Consider the following 16,961-nt stretch of genomic DNA (forward strand, 5'->3'; position numbering starts at 1 on the left):
ATTTTACATTTACAAACTTCTTCTTCGATGTAGAATCGTCATCCTCCCTTCCTTCCGAATTGTAGTGGATCCCGTCATCCTCTCGATAACGGACCATCTTATGTATATGCGAAGCGCTACATATATACATATAAAATTGAAATATTTATTCTCGGGCGGCACGACGGAGAGGCCCATTCCTGAGTCCATTGCACCTACCCCTGACATTTTTGGCTCGCCAAGACTCCGCCTTCTGGCATCGAAGAAGAGGGCAGAAGATTTGTGCACACACAGCATCCCATTGCCGTCCAGCGGCGAGCAGCGTGGGTGCCCGCGTAGGAGGATCCTCAGAGAAGCCCTCCTCTCTATCGCGTCCCTCCCTACGTCGCTCTCGTTCTATCCTTTTCCCTCGGGACGGTTCTCCAAGCTCGCAAGCCCAACGCCCAAGTATAAGCCCAAGCCCAAGCCCGAGCCAAGAGACCAAGTCGAAGAGAAAGAGAGAAAGAGAAAGAGAGAGAGAGAGACCAAGTCGCGAGGCGAGGGAACGTTCTCTACTCGGAGAGAGAGAACGATGTCGCGATGATAAGCGGCGGGGTAGTCGCCTCGGGCAAGTTCTTTCCGATTCATCTCGGATTCGAGAAGCTCGCGGCTTTGAGCGTCCTTGTCAACGTCCGGACACGGAGGTGAGGACAAGTCCTGTTAACGGCCGAGCAAGCGGTCTTCGTCTCGACGATGCCGAGGTTCGTCGGGCACTCGGTCGCGGGAATCGCGGGATCGGAACGCCGGTGTCGCGGCGCCCGCTGAAATCACGCTCGGATCTTCTTTCAATGGGGACTATGGGGAGCCGCGTGTCGTGAGACGCTGAAGAAATCCGCTTGTTTCACACGCGCGTTACGTTACCGACGACGTCGGTTAATAACGAGACATCGCCGCGCGAGGAGGGAAACGAGAAACGAAAGGGGAGATTCTCCCGACGAAAGCGTCCGCCTCTCGAAAGCGAATTACGGACGAATGCGGATTGCGGATGCGGGGCGAACCGCGAACCATCGTCGCTCGTCACCCATCCGCGATTATTAGATTATTATACGTCGCGCGATTATTCCAACAATGATTTTCAGTAAAGTGCGCGTCTTCTCGATCCAAGAGACATTGTACGCGTATACCTTCGATCTTCGAGTGGGAATCGATTTTGATACCCCGAGAATACCACGGCGATGAAAATAATTCGCGAGTGTCGTTTCTCGTTGTTTTAAATTAAATTTTGCGTTACGTTGGAATGTTGAAAATGCCGAGGAATCGTGCGCACGTGTGCCACGGGGCGCACCAAGTTGAAGTAAATTTCGCGATATGGATTACGGAGTCATGCGGATAATTCATATCTTCTGTCACGGTAATCGACACGATACCGTCAATTGATATCGATATCGCCGATTTAATTGACGATGCAATCGCAACACGAGCAACGACGCGAAATCGCCGTCGATTGCTGCTACCAGCAATGGTCAGCGCATCGTTATCACCATCACCATCATCATCATCAGCAGCAGCAGCAGCAGCAGCAACATCATCATCATCAGCAACATCAGCAGCACCAGCACCAGCATTTGCCCGTTGTACCGTCTCCGATGCAACAAATGGAAGGTGAACGATACGTTCTGATTCTTGTTTTTTTGTTTTTTTTTCCCTTAGAGGTGCATGAAACTTTTCGAAAGCGCACATTGATATATTTCGACTTATTGGTAAACAATTACGCCATTATAATATTCATACACGGAATATATATATTATATATCACGATGGTCAAAACGGCGGCTAAAGATACGTTAGTAGCGACTGCTTCTCTTTGGTCTTTTTTAGTTTGTAGCTTTTTCGTTGCATTCTATACTTATACATATGCAGTATTCGTCAGTTTTTTTCTCTTTTTCGAGCTTCTCTCGCTTCTTCTTTTTCGAAAAAAGAAAACGTTACGTCGAGATCGATTTCTTTCCGCGATACGTCATTGATCATTCGGCTATTTCCAAATTGCAAGTTTCTAACTTGAAAGTTAACGAAAGTTGGCACGGGTCACGTGTGCGAAACACCTTCGACGTGTTAAGTAAAAAATAAGGTGAACATTGCGAGCAGAAGCCGACTTAAGCCGACTAACTTGAAAGATTTTTTAGAACGTGCCCTGCCGAGTAGAGTACATACATATATAAAAGCCTAGCGTATTTTTGCTAAATCTATATTAGTCTGTTTATATAGGTACTAATGTGCAGCTGAATTTTTTTGCAATTTTCTCGTAAAGCGATGACGTCGATATCGCTAACCATGCAAGTATAATACAGGGGCATTCTATATATCTATGCGTGTCTATACAAAAACAAAAGTCCTTCTTTTCGCGTATTTAACCGCGAGGGATGAGCGCTCGCGGATGAGCGTCGCATTGTCGACGCACGATACGACGCACGTCCCTCGGTTGAACCGTCCTCAGTCCTCCAACGCCTTTCCAGCTTGTTTGCAAAGCGCCGGAAGAGTAAAGAGATCTCGCAGTCCCAATCATCCGATAAAGGCCGTTTTGCCGATTCACTCGACGACGTCGAATTCGGCGAATCCGATATCCCCCTCTGCCACGGTGGAATCGCGCAACGACAGCAACAACAACAATAGTCATCACGATGACCATCATCCGAGCGAGAACGGCCGCGGCGGGTCCTCCGGTGAGGACGCGAGCGTGGGCGCGGACGCGAAACGGCCGCTCCATCCGGCGCTGCTCGGCGCCGGCGTCGCTCTGGAGGCGAAGCCGCTTTGGGAGGAGTTTCATCAGCTGGGCACCGAGATGATCGTTACGAAAGCCGGACGACGAATGTTCCCCACGTTTCAGGTGAGGATTATATTCGCGATACTCTCGACAACGTCGCCGTCAGGAACGAAGAACGAAAAACGAAAACGTCAATTCGTTTTCGTTCGCCGAAGCGCGATGACGTACCTATGTACCTACGCTATACAGGATGGTTTTGGTGATCGGCAGTGTCGACTGTTCGGCTTGGACCCGAACACGGAGTATCTGATGGTGATGGATTTCATTCCGTGCGACGACAAGAGGTATCGATACGCTTTCCACAGCAGTGCCTGGGTCGTGGCGGGTCGCGCCGATCCCGTCTCACCCCCTAGGATCCACGTGCATCCCGACAGTCCTGCGAGTGGTGCTCATTGGACGAAGCAGCCAATTTCCTTCGACAAGTTGAAACTGACCAACAATCAGCTTGACGACAACGGACACGTGAGTTGACATTTTCGCCACGTATTCGTGATAATAACACCTGTCCCCCTTGCGGTAGCGATATCCCGCGCTACGCGAGCGGTAGATACGCTTACGTTTCTTTATAATTCGTGATATTGACAACACCCTCCGGCCTGCACGCGCACGCGAGCGCGTAACACAGCACCGTATATATTCTCCTCCAGCTCAATCAAACTATCTTATATTTTCTATCGGATTTAAGATTTTATTTGAAATCTTACAAAATCCACCAACTAATATCGTCTCATCTTTATCTATACGTAAAGTAAAATGCATTTAAGTAAAACACATTTAAACGAATAATTTGGAAAATATCAAGTCCTTTTCTCTTCGCAACGTCGAGCATCGATAATCGATTCCTGAATCGGAAATCAAAGTTGAAAATGAAGATAAGTACATTTGTGGTAGTTTGGTAAAACAAAAGATTAATCTTCGCCAGTATAATCTTACCGCGACTTGGTCTCGATGTATCCTCCTTACTCGTAGTATCGTTGTTTCGTAAAGCGCATCTACATAATAAAGTAGGATGAAAGATGCGGAGGGGTTTCCACGTGTTTGTCGTTTACGCACGAGTTCGTCTTAATTGACCTGAGATACGAGCCTGTCGCTCGCACGAGAAATTACGCGACGGAGAGAAACGACGCGACGCGACGCAGTATTTTCACAAAAATTATTCACTGTTTAGAAACTTTAAAAGATGCCGCCTATAGATTAACGTCATCGCGTATCTTACCGAGATTTCTTTACGTCCTTTCTCACCGAGGTACACTCGTCGCGTGTCGGTTGTCTTAAAAATAATTAGCACTATAGTCGAATAATTGAAACCGATGGTTTCTAAAGACGATTTGAAACGTTATATTATGTTCTAGTAAAAATATAAAAGAAATCAATAAAAAAATGTTACAAGTATCCGTGAAAGCTCCTTTAAAGATTTACTTATCCTACATTAATTTTTATACGTATTTTATACATATTTTGTTTCCTTATACTAGACACAACGATATTAAACATTTATATATAGTGTATGCGTCAAGCTTTTTTTATTTGGTAGAAAAGTCCTCTCTCTCTCTCTCATTATATTTTATAATCTTTTATGTTACAAGAGTTATTAACGCTTTCGTTACATCGCTAATGTAAAAGCTTGTCTCGAATTCAAGAAAATTAGAAAATAGTTTTTTAAGTTTCACGCTATTCGTATGGCTCGAAATATTCTGTCTGCGGTGTATTATTCTCGCCTTCCTGTCACCGCGGATAGACGCGAGAGTGTCGTGTGTGTAAAGTAACGTAAACAGATGTAATGTAAACCGTGCATGATTTATAGGCCTGGGAAAGAGACCGTATTTAGTAACGAGCATAATACCGAGAAAGAATTAGCATCGGTCAGCGTATCTGCTTATTCTGACATGGTGTGACGTCGATGTCTTGATTCGGAATCGATTGCGAAATCTTTTTCAGGAGTGCAGCGCGTTTCGTTGTCAACTTATTATTACGAGGTATCAATAACGAAGCCTACTTCTCACGAATATAAAGATTGAAATATGCGTATAAAATAAACGTTGCAATAAATAATTCCTGTTCCAATTAGAGATAATCGAGTTATCGAAATGGAAATCAAAGTATTAGAATAAAGTACTCTTTAGGAAAAAAAATGAATTAAATCTAGTACAGCATTAGTTTAGAAGAATTGATAAAAATATTAATCTCTTATTGTTAGCACAAAGATTTTTGTTTTTTTTCTTATTAAAGAGTTGTTTATTTTTTGCTGACATTTGTAGGTAAGTCTCTATAATCGAGTATTCTTCTCTCGCTCCTTTATATCGAACCAAAGGGCCTGTTTCTATCGTCTCTATCTACTGTGCGATGTAAATCGTCAAGACTTTCAAGAACATCGAGTATCGCGAGTCTGTAGTCACGGGCTGACCGAATACCGAATACCGAATACCGATCAGTCTGATCGCCGATCACGAACATGATTGCGCTTCGACATGACCTTTTCGATCGCGTAATAGCAGCGATGGCGATGGTGACGGCGACGGGCGGTGCCGGTGTGCGCGTCGCGCACCGTAGATGCGCAAAGTCTACGGAGCCGAAAATAATTTCTCGCGACCACGTTCGTGCCAAATTCATCAAGACGATCGCGAACATGATCGCGAAACAAACTCTTTGCGTCGCAATGTCGCGACATACCTATATACTTATACTTACTCCGCGTCAGATGAACGAAACGACGCGACGCGACGCAATGCAACGCGACATGCCGACATCGTAAGCTTAAGTAAGCTGTAAGCCGTAAGCACGCGTGTCAATCGCAATTTAGGCAGGCAGGTTAAAAGGAGATCAGGTGGCCAAGCCACTCGCTTTCTTTCAAAATTCAAATCCGGCGCGATATTTCCTGTCGCGAATATAACGATAATGTTCACACGTTCGATTGTATTCGACGCAATATCGAGTTTTATATATATATATACGCACGTTTAATAAGATTAATTTTCTTGTTCGAATGTTTTTCTTTCATTTTTTTTTCGAAAATGAATAGATTTGTAAAAATTATGATAGCATAAAATTTACTCTCGTGCTTATATTAGCGATATTCTTTACACTCTGTGTGTATTCAGACTCGAGTAATCTTTATCGTGTTTTAAATTTATGCAATCGCGTAAAGGCTGTAAAGGACGCGTATTCTCGAGGCGTGATTTATTATTTGACATTTGAAACATCCTCGGCTCAGAGACTCAAAGACTCGAGAGACTCACAGAGAAGGAGGAAAGTTCCGAGTCTCCGCTCTCGCGTTTCTCCCAAGAATGTATCGCTCTTCTTTCGCGGGAGAGGACCTCTGACCCGTGGCGAGAGGTCGTTCTTTTTCTCGCGCTACACACGGAGCAGTTTGTTCCTTTAATTGCGCACCGAAAAATCTGGCACCAGGCCGCGTAAAAAAATCGTAAAAACTCGCTGTGGGCGGGTCAGGAATGCTCGCCCCGATGCGCTCGTCCTTAATTGACGCATCTCGCATCTCGCTATCGCGAGATGTGTTTCCGGATATCTGACGGATATCGCTTTAACTTTCACTCCAGATTTCATCCTGATGGAGAAGTAGACGAGGAGATAAATAGTATATATTATAGGAATTAAATAAAGGTAGAATTTCAACTTTAGCATAATTATTGTGCCCGGGAGATAATTAAATGTCTCGCACAGAGATGATCGATGACCAAGTTACAAGCGCAGAGCACTGAGTAGCCAGAAGTCTCTTTATTTATTTAATAACTTCTCAAATTGATTTTTTATTCGAGCAATACTTTCCATTCCTATATAATATCAATGCAAAAATGTTGAGATTTAAGTGTACAAAATTGTGAGAAATATAAAAAACAGTAAATTTTTAACTTTAACCAACGTTTAGCCGAGAAAAAGTGAGCTAGTTAGTTAGGTATTTCGAGTAAGTCGAGGTATTTTTTCGGATGACAAAAAACGTAAGATGTAGTTGTAGAGGTAGAGTGCACGCACGATCTGCAAGATGCACGAAGACTAGGAAGAGCGCGAGTCAATGTTCGATGCGTTGAAAGATAAATTATTGCGAGCGTGACAAAACGTTAGAGAAAATTGTGAAATCAGTGAAAAGTTTGCTCGCGAGAAACGGTGTCCTAACGTTTCGTGGGCCACACACGGGGCCATGCTTTTCCTCTCGCATAGAATACGCTGTGCACGCGCGTGTGTTTCGGTATATACTAATACATATGCCATGCTACTCACGAAGCATGTGCGCATATGCGCATATGCGCGTGAGTGCGCCAAGGAAAGGACGAGGGTGTCGGATTGCGGGCCGGGGGTTAGTTTTTATACTAATTAGTCACCGAGTCTCTCGTGGCTGTCAAACATTGCGACCGCCCCCCTGTGGCGCTCCTTCCTTCCATCGAATACGAGCTTCACGTGTCCCCAGACTCCCCGCAGTCCCCATATTCCTCCTCTTCTTTTTCTCTTGTATATCTCTTTTTTTCTTTTTCTTTCTCGGTTAGTTCCTCGTACGAAGGCGACTTTACCAAATTGTGCTCATCGATCGAGCTGCGTAAAAGCGTTTGTCGTCCTACGTCCTAGATACGTTTGTCACAAAGTCACAATATTTGTATAACGTTAGGTCGCTTGTGGGTAGCTGGGTAACCACACCGTCACAGTACCGTCACTCTTGTGTAGTCTGTATCTTTACAAAATTGAAAAAAAAAAAAAAAACAACAAGGAAACATGTTTTAATTTTACAAATTTTATAAATCTCATTTGAGATAACTGGGAGAGGGAATAATTAAAATCAACCTTCTTCTTTTCTCTTTTTCCACTTTAAGTCAAATCGAATCCATTTATCAAAGTGGATGTCACGAAATTTTACCCCGCTTTACTATGGCTTTACTATTTAATCGTTTAATGTTAATTGATCGAATTTGAATAACATCTCTACCTTCCTTTCAAAATTTGTAAGGAGGAAAAAAGTGCCCCGCGCCCCGTTTTTCTCGCGTCAAGGTAAGGCATTCCGCAAGGAGCGCGTTTTACTTTGATCGTCCCTTTCGCGTTGCAGATTATTCTCAACTCGATGCACCGTTATCAGCCGCGCTGCCACGTGGTGGTCGCTCCCTCGCCGCCGGGCTCGGCGCCGGATCCCCGCACGGAAAACTTTAAGACATTTTCCTTCCCGGAGACCAGGTTCACCGCGGTGACCGCGTACCAGAACCATCGGATAACGCAGCTGAAGATCGCCAGTAACCCGTTCGCCAAGGGCTTCCGGGATTGCGAGTCGGACGAGTGCGACAGCGTGGTGGCCGTCGGCGGGATCCCGCCGAATCCCGCCAAGAGGCCGGCCACGGGGCCCACGGGCCCCACGGGGACCGCGAGTGTTACGAGTGCAGCGAGTTCCGTTCTCCCGTCCGGTTACAACGCGATGTCGGCGGCGATGCAGATTCCAGGTGTACCCGCCACATCTCAGGAGCACCATCAGTTCTACGGTGCGACAGGTCCAGGTAGCCATTGGACGCATTACCCGAGCCATCATGGCCAGTCATCGGCGCACGTCAATTCGGTCCACTATGCGACGCACCCGCAACATCCGCATTCGAGCGCGTCTCTCTATGGACCGCGATAGTCTGTTATACACGTGTTATCCGCGTTCGTCTTTCATCTATCGCGAAACGAAATATCGAGATGGAGATGGAAAGAATGAAACGTTCGCATCTCGATGCTTTTCAAACGACGGACCGCGAAATCGTCGTCGTGCGCGTGATCTCTCATCGACTACGTTGTTCCGGTCGATAAGATCTCGAAAGAGGAATGGAGTTTCGACGTATTTTTATATCGATCTTTACGTCACGTTATGCCTCGCGTCTTACGCGAAAGATGAGAATGTATCCGCATCATTTATTTTCCGATCAAAAAGATCAGTTTGCCTAAAACTATTTCAATTGAAAAATGAAAATTTTTACGCGCATATATCTATAGTTTCTATCGTTAGGTGTATTTTTATGTGTAACGACGGTTTTCGATATAAGCTTATTCAACTGACAAAATGAGAGTTAGGTGTACGGTAACTGATAAATCATTAGACGTATGTAGTCTCGTTACTGTACCAAAGATTGTGCCAATATCTGACTTAATGAATCCGTGCCCAAGTTGAGTGCACGTTATATGGTCATACATATATGGTGATATTAAGTAATAATAAGAAAGTAATAAATTAGCTGCTGGCGATACGCGCATACCATTGGTGATACCGACATACTTTTACAAAATGCTGACGTACCGTATATCCGCGGTACTAAAATTATAACAACAAAGACAACTGTACGAAACGTATATTATAATCGACAACGCTAGTTTCCACGTAATGAATTTTTGCGAGCGTTTGAATTAATTTGCGCGTAAGAAACGAATCGACCGATCGATGTTACTGGCAAAGTTGCGGAAGATCGTTGGGGGAAGTAAGAAGAGAGAGTAAGTGCCTTTTGTAGGAGCAAAGTGCGTCTATTTATACTGGGTGTCTCAAATGCCGAACGAGCCTAAAACGTTCTCGACCAGCCAAGACGCCGGGAAAGTAAACGCGCCGTGACACTTGGTGAGAGTAACGTGGTTACTAAGTGCCTTAATAAATTATGCCACCCGCGGCCCGCGGGTATCGTACCATTCGTACCATTGTGCCTTCAACTTTTTAAAGAGTTCTCGTCATCGTTGAGCGTACGACGCTTAGCCCTGGAGGGGCGTTTTATGACCAAACGAGGAATAAACGGTCGAATAACGCAAAACACGCACAATTTATTTCTCCTTTCCTAAAAAACCGAATTAACGCATGGGCGAATCTTATCTCGATCGGAGAACGAATGTTTTCCCCGTTCTTTCTTCGACTCGTTTAAATCTTATAATTTTACTGACTACTTTTGTCAGTCATTTAACACGATTTTATGCAATTTCGTAACGGAAAAATGTATCTCTTTCATTTTTTTTTTTTTTTTATTAAATATTCACAATAGTAAAAATATATTGATATTAATAATAAAAATGTGCGCAAACAAGGTGCTCGATATATTATAAGCAAGATTTTTTAGAGTATTAGTCGTCGCCTATCAGTTGACGCATGACAGTATCGTGTGCACCAACCGATTAAAGCTAATAAGTTATTAAAGCTTAGTAATTAAAGCCAGCAACGATATACGTTTATCAACGATCATGCGCGAGCCACGCCACGGTTTCGCGACTGTCGGAAACGACAAGCGAGATGGAAAGGAACTCGAACGTCTAAACGTCCAAGTCTAAAGCCTCCGTGGACAGTGGAACGATGGAAGACGGACGACGAGGCGCGCCGCGCGCCGACTCGACGTTCGCCGTGATTGATGACTGCGCGAGGAACAACGCTGTGTAAACATATTACAAGCGTATGCTTAATGATCGTCGGTGGCTACATTCTCCCGGTCTAGCTAAACGTTTCGCACTCGTCCGTATTTTAAAAAATGCCCTCGCCCCTAACTAAAGGAGGAAAATAGTGAAGCAGACGTAGGCTCGCTTACTCCGGATATATATGCTCCGGATATACATTTCCATTACTTATAGGCTACTTGAGGCTTCGTACCTCTTCGGTAAGCGATATCCATCTCTCATCGAAAGTTACGTGCTCAATCTATGTATATCTATTATTCTTGTGTAAAAAATTAATAATTATACAAGTCGCAGAATATGATTTTTTATCAAGAGGATGTATAAATAAAGAACGTATGCTTATCTCGAAAAATTTATCTTTGCGTTTTAGTGCACTCGATGCAACACGAAGAGTGTTAAAATGTAATCGACTTACAGCTGATTAGCTTGTTCCGCAAAATCAAGTTATCAATTTAGTTGGCGCGAAATTTACTTTGCGAGGGCCTATTAACTTATTACGTGAAATGACTTTTGCGCTTTGCGCAGGCACATTACGAAAAAAAGTCTAGCGTGTGCCACGACAAGGGGGGTCTCGTCGTGTACTTTTGACACGTTAACGCCAAGAGTGAGATATAAGCTAGGCTCCACTGCATGACCGCACTGGTCTCTCGACATCTCGACATAGCGTCTCGGGCGTCTCGACAGAGAAGCCGCGCTTATCGACGGCGCGTGACGGCGCCGGCAGTAAAAAGACGCCTCCCTTCTCCTCCATATTCTTTCATCTTCGCCGTAGGTGTTGCGGCTAACCGGAGTTAATCCTCGAGAGGTCAACCGACCCTACGCCACCGTCAGTGACACCCCCTTCTGAGCTTGCGAGAGTTGCGAATCAAAGGCGACGCGGTCCCTCGAGTCCTTTCCCCCCTGATTAACGTCGAGAAATAAAGGAGAACGTCACGCGAAAAGTTTTGACCGCCAACGTTGCTCAAAAAGAAAAGAAAAGAAAAGAAAAGAAAAGAAAAGGGTTTATGAGCCTTTCGTCAAAAGCAACACGCGTCAGTCCGTTAATTACACCGCTTACACACGTTATAATATATAAAGAATAAATTAATCGCGAAAATAATGAAAATATGCAATTAAGACTGTTTATATATAATTAGTCGAAATTATTTGTGAAATTAATCGCGATGTCAAGTGTTAAAATTAATTAGAATTAATTATCAGGTTATCAATTAATTGGAAAGTTAAGTTTGGTGAAATTAACTAAAGTGCGTCATTTATTTTGTAACTAAAATTATTTTAAAATTGTAAAATATAAGGCAATATTTTTCTAACAATTGTATGAAGTGTAAGAGTCGGCAAATATATACATGTATTTGATGATAACATTCTCTCTAGTCATATTTTTACTGTTATAGCTTCCTAATAAAGTTAAAGATATGTGTGCGTGTGTGTGTTTGGTGATGGAAAGAGTGTGCCGGGTGCAGATTTTCCATTTACCGAGCTCCTTTTACGCGTACACTTATTAGCCCTTACAAACCCTCTTTATCGCGGAGGCGTAACCGGTGACTTTCAAGGAAACGTCTGGAATCTCTCATCCTCCCGTCACGTCCGAGTATCTTTCTAGCCAACCTAAATTCTGACCCTGTTCTCAATCGCTGAATCAACGCTCACGCGCTGCTGTTGTACCGCTACCCCGCGCGCGGCATACCACTATAATATTATATGTAGTGAAAAGTACCCTATATATACTTGGCAATTCCGTGTTCGGCTTATTCGGAATTGGATTGGAAGAGCATTAGACGTGTATATCACGCACAACTGGAAAATAATTATCTTTCTCATTTAAATTTCTAAAAAAAGACCTAACTTGTCTCTCTTCTCGTATCTTTTCTTTGCCGCTATTTAGGGTATAGGGAACGTTGAAAGATAATGCTCACACAAGCGCACAAACAAAAATTTATATTTTACGATCATCGCATTCATCGTTGCATTAATATACTTGAGATAAGAGAAAGATATATTTTATTTGTGCGTGCGCAATAAAAATATTCTTTAAGTTTGGCAAATATCTAAGCACATCAATCGCAAAGTTAAATTATAATATATCGCTACGTTATGTTGGCGAAAGAATACATAACGAAAAGACGAACTTGTGTGAATCTTCCAGATGTTATACCATCAACATAATCGTTCTACGACTCCGTGTCAAGATAAATTCGAGATAAAATTTTTGTCACTGCCACCGCTATTGAAATTATTTCAAAATTGGACAATTTGATTCCGAAAATTCTCAAAAAAAATAGATCCTTTATCGCTATCTCATTTATCGATACCGAATGGAATGCCGAACGGATATAACAAATATAACGAGAAGCGATGGTCGATGGAACGCGAAGCGCGAAGGAGCTTAATAAATCTCTCTAATTTTCCGGCGGTGGCTCGTTGGTCGTGGATCAAAGACCGACAAATGAATCGCTCGGTAGATGAAGAGGAAAAAGAGGAAGGAAGAAAGAGAGGGTGTGCAACCACATATCCAGGAATCCAGGAGGAAGGCGCTATAGACGGACCGTGCTACGATTGCCACGGAACATGAATCCGTCATCACTACCTACCACGTACGATTCGTGCGTGCACGGTGGCAGAGCTTTTATAGTTTCCACATCGTCGACTCGACGCGACGCGACGCGACGCGGTGAAACGCTTTCCGACGTTTCGAAGAAGCTCTCGAGTTGGCGCGGTTAAGCTATATGCTATGTATATTTATAATTAATAATACATATAGAACACGAAAAAAACGACGAAAAAAACCAACTCCTAAACGTATCGCGAAGAAAACATTTTTTTTTTCGCGAAAAGAATGTTTTTCAAACAAAATTTCCATATTTCCAGATCAAAATGATGCGACATACTTTTCATATCTTTTTTTTACACTAGTATTTTTATATCAACGTTATCGCGATGTTTCTTGAAGCTTAATTCGCGAATCCTTCTACGATTTCTTAATTTGGAAATTTCGTCGATTTCTTTCAAGAACCAGAAGAAGACTGCGACAATGAGCAAAATTAAGTCAGATTAGGCTCTAATTTTTTACCGTTATACGCACATACTCGTATATTATATCCATTTATATCGGTTCTCGGCTCGTTACCTCTGACACAAATACCGCTTGCGAATATAAATTGTTTCCGCAGCGACATATTTGTCTCGCTGAAGAAAAACCTTGAAGCAAAATTTAATATGATGAAATATGTACGCGAAAGAGAGGAAGCCTACTTCATTTTGGTAAAAAAAAACCGACGCGACGCGACGTTCTCGTGTCAGAATACATATTCGGTGAGTCTAAGTCACTCTAGTCGGTGCGATTAATCTTTGAAAATAAGAGTCATTTCGCGTCGCAAAATTATAATAATTATTAATAATAACGAGAAGGTGCGCACTGCGCGGTTTCCATAATCGCGAACGGTCGACGGATGACATTAGTCGATTAGCGACTAGTGACATTACTGGCAAAGCCACTGGCGCGATGGCGCGCCTCGTCATAAAAACACGAATAACTATACTGGCGGCGGCGCGACGTGATCAACGACGTTTTCCACGAGTTCCGCATATCATTGTGTATTGAAATAAAATCATGACGTTACGCAATTACGATATCGCTGCATGCTGCATCGCGGTAATAAATAGCGCCCGGCGCCCGGCGCGTATCTCGATCTTACAATTAGGGAAACGTCAAGTACAATAAAAGTACGGTATAAAAAGGAGGAAACGAGAGCGAATCTCGCGCAAATAAATCAAGTTCGAAATCAAGGTAGGAACGCTATACTATAGGAACTAGAAACGCGAAGAAAAGATATGTAACATTTTGTTGAAATCATTTGCGTTGAAAGGGGGAGGGGCATTTACATTTTTCATATAAATATAAACCAAAGTACTTGGTATTTCCTTAGAGAAGCAGATGCACGAAAAAGGAAGAAGACGCGTCTATCGGCAAGAGAATGAAAATAAGGCTGTCCAAGCAAGCGGAGCTTGCGCGAAGACAGACGCGGACCGTGCCCGTGGCGTGGGTGCCTACGACCTGGTCCTAAATAAAAGAGGGACAATCTCCTATGTCATTAGACACACACGACAGTGAGCCGAGTGAGCCGACGTACACGTGAGTTACGACGTACGTCGATAAAAATTCAAGTTTAATCGAGTTGCACGAGCAAGTGCAACTTGCCTAGGACCTACGCTCCTCGATTGACAGAAAAATGCGGTAAGCGGTAAGCGATAAGGATCGGTAAGGATCTCTCCCTGGAACATTCACCCGCGCGCGCACGCACGATTTCTCTCGCGGACTTAAATAACTAAACTAGTAAACTACCAACTTAAAATACAAAGAGAACCACGAAGGGGAAAGTCAAAATACGGTGGCGCGCAAAGACGTGGTCAGCCGCGGCGGCGGAGATAAAGCGGCACAGGGCACAGGGCGGCATCGTATCGTATACGACGGCGCGGCGCGGACGGCGAAAGTGGAAGAGAGCGGTAGGAGAGAGAGAGAGAGAGGATAAGAGGAGAGGAAACGAAAAGGTTGCAGACGTAAAGCGTAAACAGTCGAGGTGCGATTTGACGTGCACTCCGGCAGCTCCGTTCGGGTCGTTGGAACGTGGGTGAGGGGCGCGAGTCTTCCGCTTTAAGAATCCGCCCCGTGCTGTGTGCTAGCTGTGTCCGCCGTGGCCGTGGAAGAAGACGGCGATGGCTGGAATCTGTAAATCTGTCATTGCGCCCGTATTCGTGCGCGGGATATGAACTTCTCGATCGTCGCATCCGCACGCCGCTTCGCGTCTCACGACTCACGACGCGTTTCCTCGGATCTGGCCGGTTCCGCCGCCGCGCCCGTCGCGGTCGGAGCGAGAGAGCAGTTTCCTTCAAATCTCTCGAAAGTAACACATGTTCGTAGTACGTAGCTCGTAGCTAGTCCAAAGTGGTACCGATTGCGTTCCCAGATTCTTCCTTTTTCGTGCATCTGCTTCTGTAAGGAAATACCAAGTACTTTGGTTTATATTTATATGAAAAATATAAATGCCCCTTTTTCAACACACGAATGATTTCAACAAAACGTTACATATCTTTTCTTCGCGTTCCTAGTTCCTAGTACAATAGTATTCCTAATTCCTACCTTGGTTCGCACTTGATTTATCTGCGCGAGATTCGCTCTCGTTTCTCCCTTTTTACCGTACTTGTATCGTACTTGACGTTTCCCTAATTGTAAGATCGGGGTCCGCGCCGGGCGCTATTTATTTCAATACATATATAATGATATGTGTCGTGGAAAACGTCGTTGATCACGTCGGCGTCGCGCCAGTATATAGTTATTCACGTTTTTACGGCAAAGCACGCCATCGCGCCAGTGGCTTTGGCAATAATGTCGCTAATCGACTAATGTCGGTCATCCGTCGACCGTTGATCGTCGATTACGGAAACCGCGCGGCGCGCACCTTCTCGTTATCATTAATAATTATTATAATTTCGCGATGCGCACCGACTAGACTCACCGACCATGTATTCCGACACGAGAACGTCGGCTTCCGGCTCGAGTATGTCGCTTGCTGTAAAGCGAGTATACATATATGTAGAGAGAACGCTAATTTTCATTTTTCCGTTGTATCAGTTGTATGTATACAAATGTGATATGTGATATGTGTCGCTGCGAAAACAATATACATATAATCGCAAGCGGTATTTGTGCGTCAGAGGTGGATTCTATCGCTTTCTCCAACAACGACAAATCCGCGTATACTCAACCATACTCGACGAGAGAAAATTATTTCGCCACGATAACGTTAGCAAAGTTTGATATCGTTTTCGCGTCGAATTTGTTATTTGCGACGTTAGCTGCACGTGCGCGCTATACGATAGGACAGGTCGCGTCATCCTCGTCTTATTTTCCACTTGCGCGTCAAATGCGAATGTATGGCGTATGTATACTTACGTCTTTGACGATTGTCGCGCGGGGCATTGTCTCGTGAGAAAGGAGGAAATGGGAACTGGGAACTGTGGTGTCGAGTTTTCGGTCGCGCGAGTTAGTAATCGGCACGCATATCCTATCTCGCCGCTGGAATCCTCATATGTCTGTCAACGTGGCTCCCCAACACCGTCCAACACCTCGGCTCGGGGCCTCGGCCTCGGCGCGTCGGCACGACGAGAGTGTCCCGTCCCCGTCCCACTGTCTCAGCTGGACCAAAATATCACCGGCGCGGCGAGTGGTGGCCAGGGATCCAGGTCCGTCCGTTCGATCGTGCCGAGTGTGCCGACTGGTGCCGACACCCGGCCACCCGCCCCGGCCTCAATCTTAAATTTCTCAAGGAGCCTAGAACCTTAGCGAGGCCGGCGAAACCATTTTTGACCCTTTGACAAATCACAAATCATTCGATTATTCTCACCTCAAGCTCATTTTAGAATGTGACGATCCAATATAACAATCAAATTACACGTAAATGTCCCGAATTCGCCACGTGCATTCGTCGCTCGAGACGCGAGACGCGAGACGCGAGTTGCCTATATATTATTATCTGAAATGAACTCTCTCTAACAATAACTCACGAACTTACGGCTGACGTTCATGTGGCACGACTAGGCCAACTTTTCACATCGGCTTGCATCTTTGCATCTCCAAACGGTCCAAACTCCCAAATGTGAAACACACTTCGAAAACTTTTAGCTTATCCTATGCTTAGCTTTATATTGATATGCGAATCGACTCGCTGGCGCGAGGCGGCGCTGCGCAGCGCTGCGTGACGCACGACAGCAGGTATGGCAGGTCGCGTATCATGTG

General features: G+C 44.5%; 1 protein-coding gene and 1 long non-coding RNA gene across 4 annotated transcripts; one reads left to right on the forward strand and one right to left on the reverse strand.

Annotated features, from left to right (window-relative positions):
- The first annotated feature begins 579 nt into the window (after positions 1–579).
- On the forward strand, positions 580–9,540 carry LOC143906158 (uncharacterized). 2 transcript variants are annotated; one of them, XM_077422013.1, is made up of 4 exons: positions 580–1,620; positions 2,472–2,842; positions 2,969–3,241; positions 7,827–9,540. In XM_077422013.1, exons 1-4 carry the CDS (start codon positions 1,422–1,424, stop codon positions 8,385–8,387), a joined length of 1,404 nt encoding a protein of 467 aa, XP_077278139.1. In that variant the 5' UTR covers positions 580–1,421; the 3' UTR covers positions 8,388–9,540. The 2 variants fall into 2 exon arrangements, with proteins under 2 accessions (XP_077278139.1, XP_077278140.1); XM_077422014.1 differs by having other exon boundaries at positions 585–1,620; positions 2,990–3,241.
- A 1,853-nt stretch (positions 9,541–11,393) lies between these two features.
- On the reverse strand, positions 11,394–16,862 carry LOC143906170 (uncharacterized). 2 transcript variants are annotated; one of them, XR_013259457.1, is made up of 3 exons: positions 16,738–16,862; positions 15,306–16,534; positions 11,394–15,158 (listed from the first exon to the last, which is right to left on the reverse strand). It is a non-coding gene; the product is annotated as an uncharacterized LOC143906170 (long non-coding RNA). The 2 variants fall into 2 exon arrangements; XR_013259456.1 differs by having other exon boundaries at positions 11,394–16,534.
- Between the last annotated feature and the right edge of the window lie 99 nt (positions 16,863–16,961).

This window comes from Temnothorax americanus, unplaced genomic scaffold (assembly GCF_048541705.1).
Source record: "Temnothorax americanus isolate GAGA-0224 unplaced genomic scaffold, ASM4854170v1 Scaffold7, whole genome shotgun sequence".
Classification (NCBI taxonomy): domain Eukaryota; kingdom Metazoa; phylum Arthropoda; class Insecta; order Hymenoptera; family Formicidae; genus Temnothorax; species Temnothorax americanus.

Coding starts and splice junctions, on each gene's coding strand:
- LOC143906158 (XM_077422013.1), top strand. CDS start 1,422: ATGCAATCGCAACACGAGCAACGACGCGAAATCGCCGTCGATTGCTGC. Junction 1,621..2,471: donor TCCGATGCAACAAATGGAAG/GTGAACGATACG, acceptor ACGCCTTTCCAG/CTTGTTTGCAAAGCGCCGGA. Junction 3,242..7,826: donor AGCTTGACGACAACGGACAC/GTGAGTTGACAT, acceptor TTCGCGTTGCAG/ATTATTCTCAACTCGATGCA.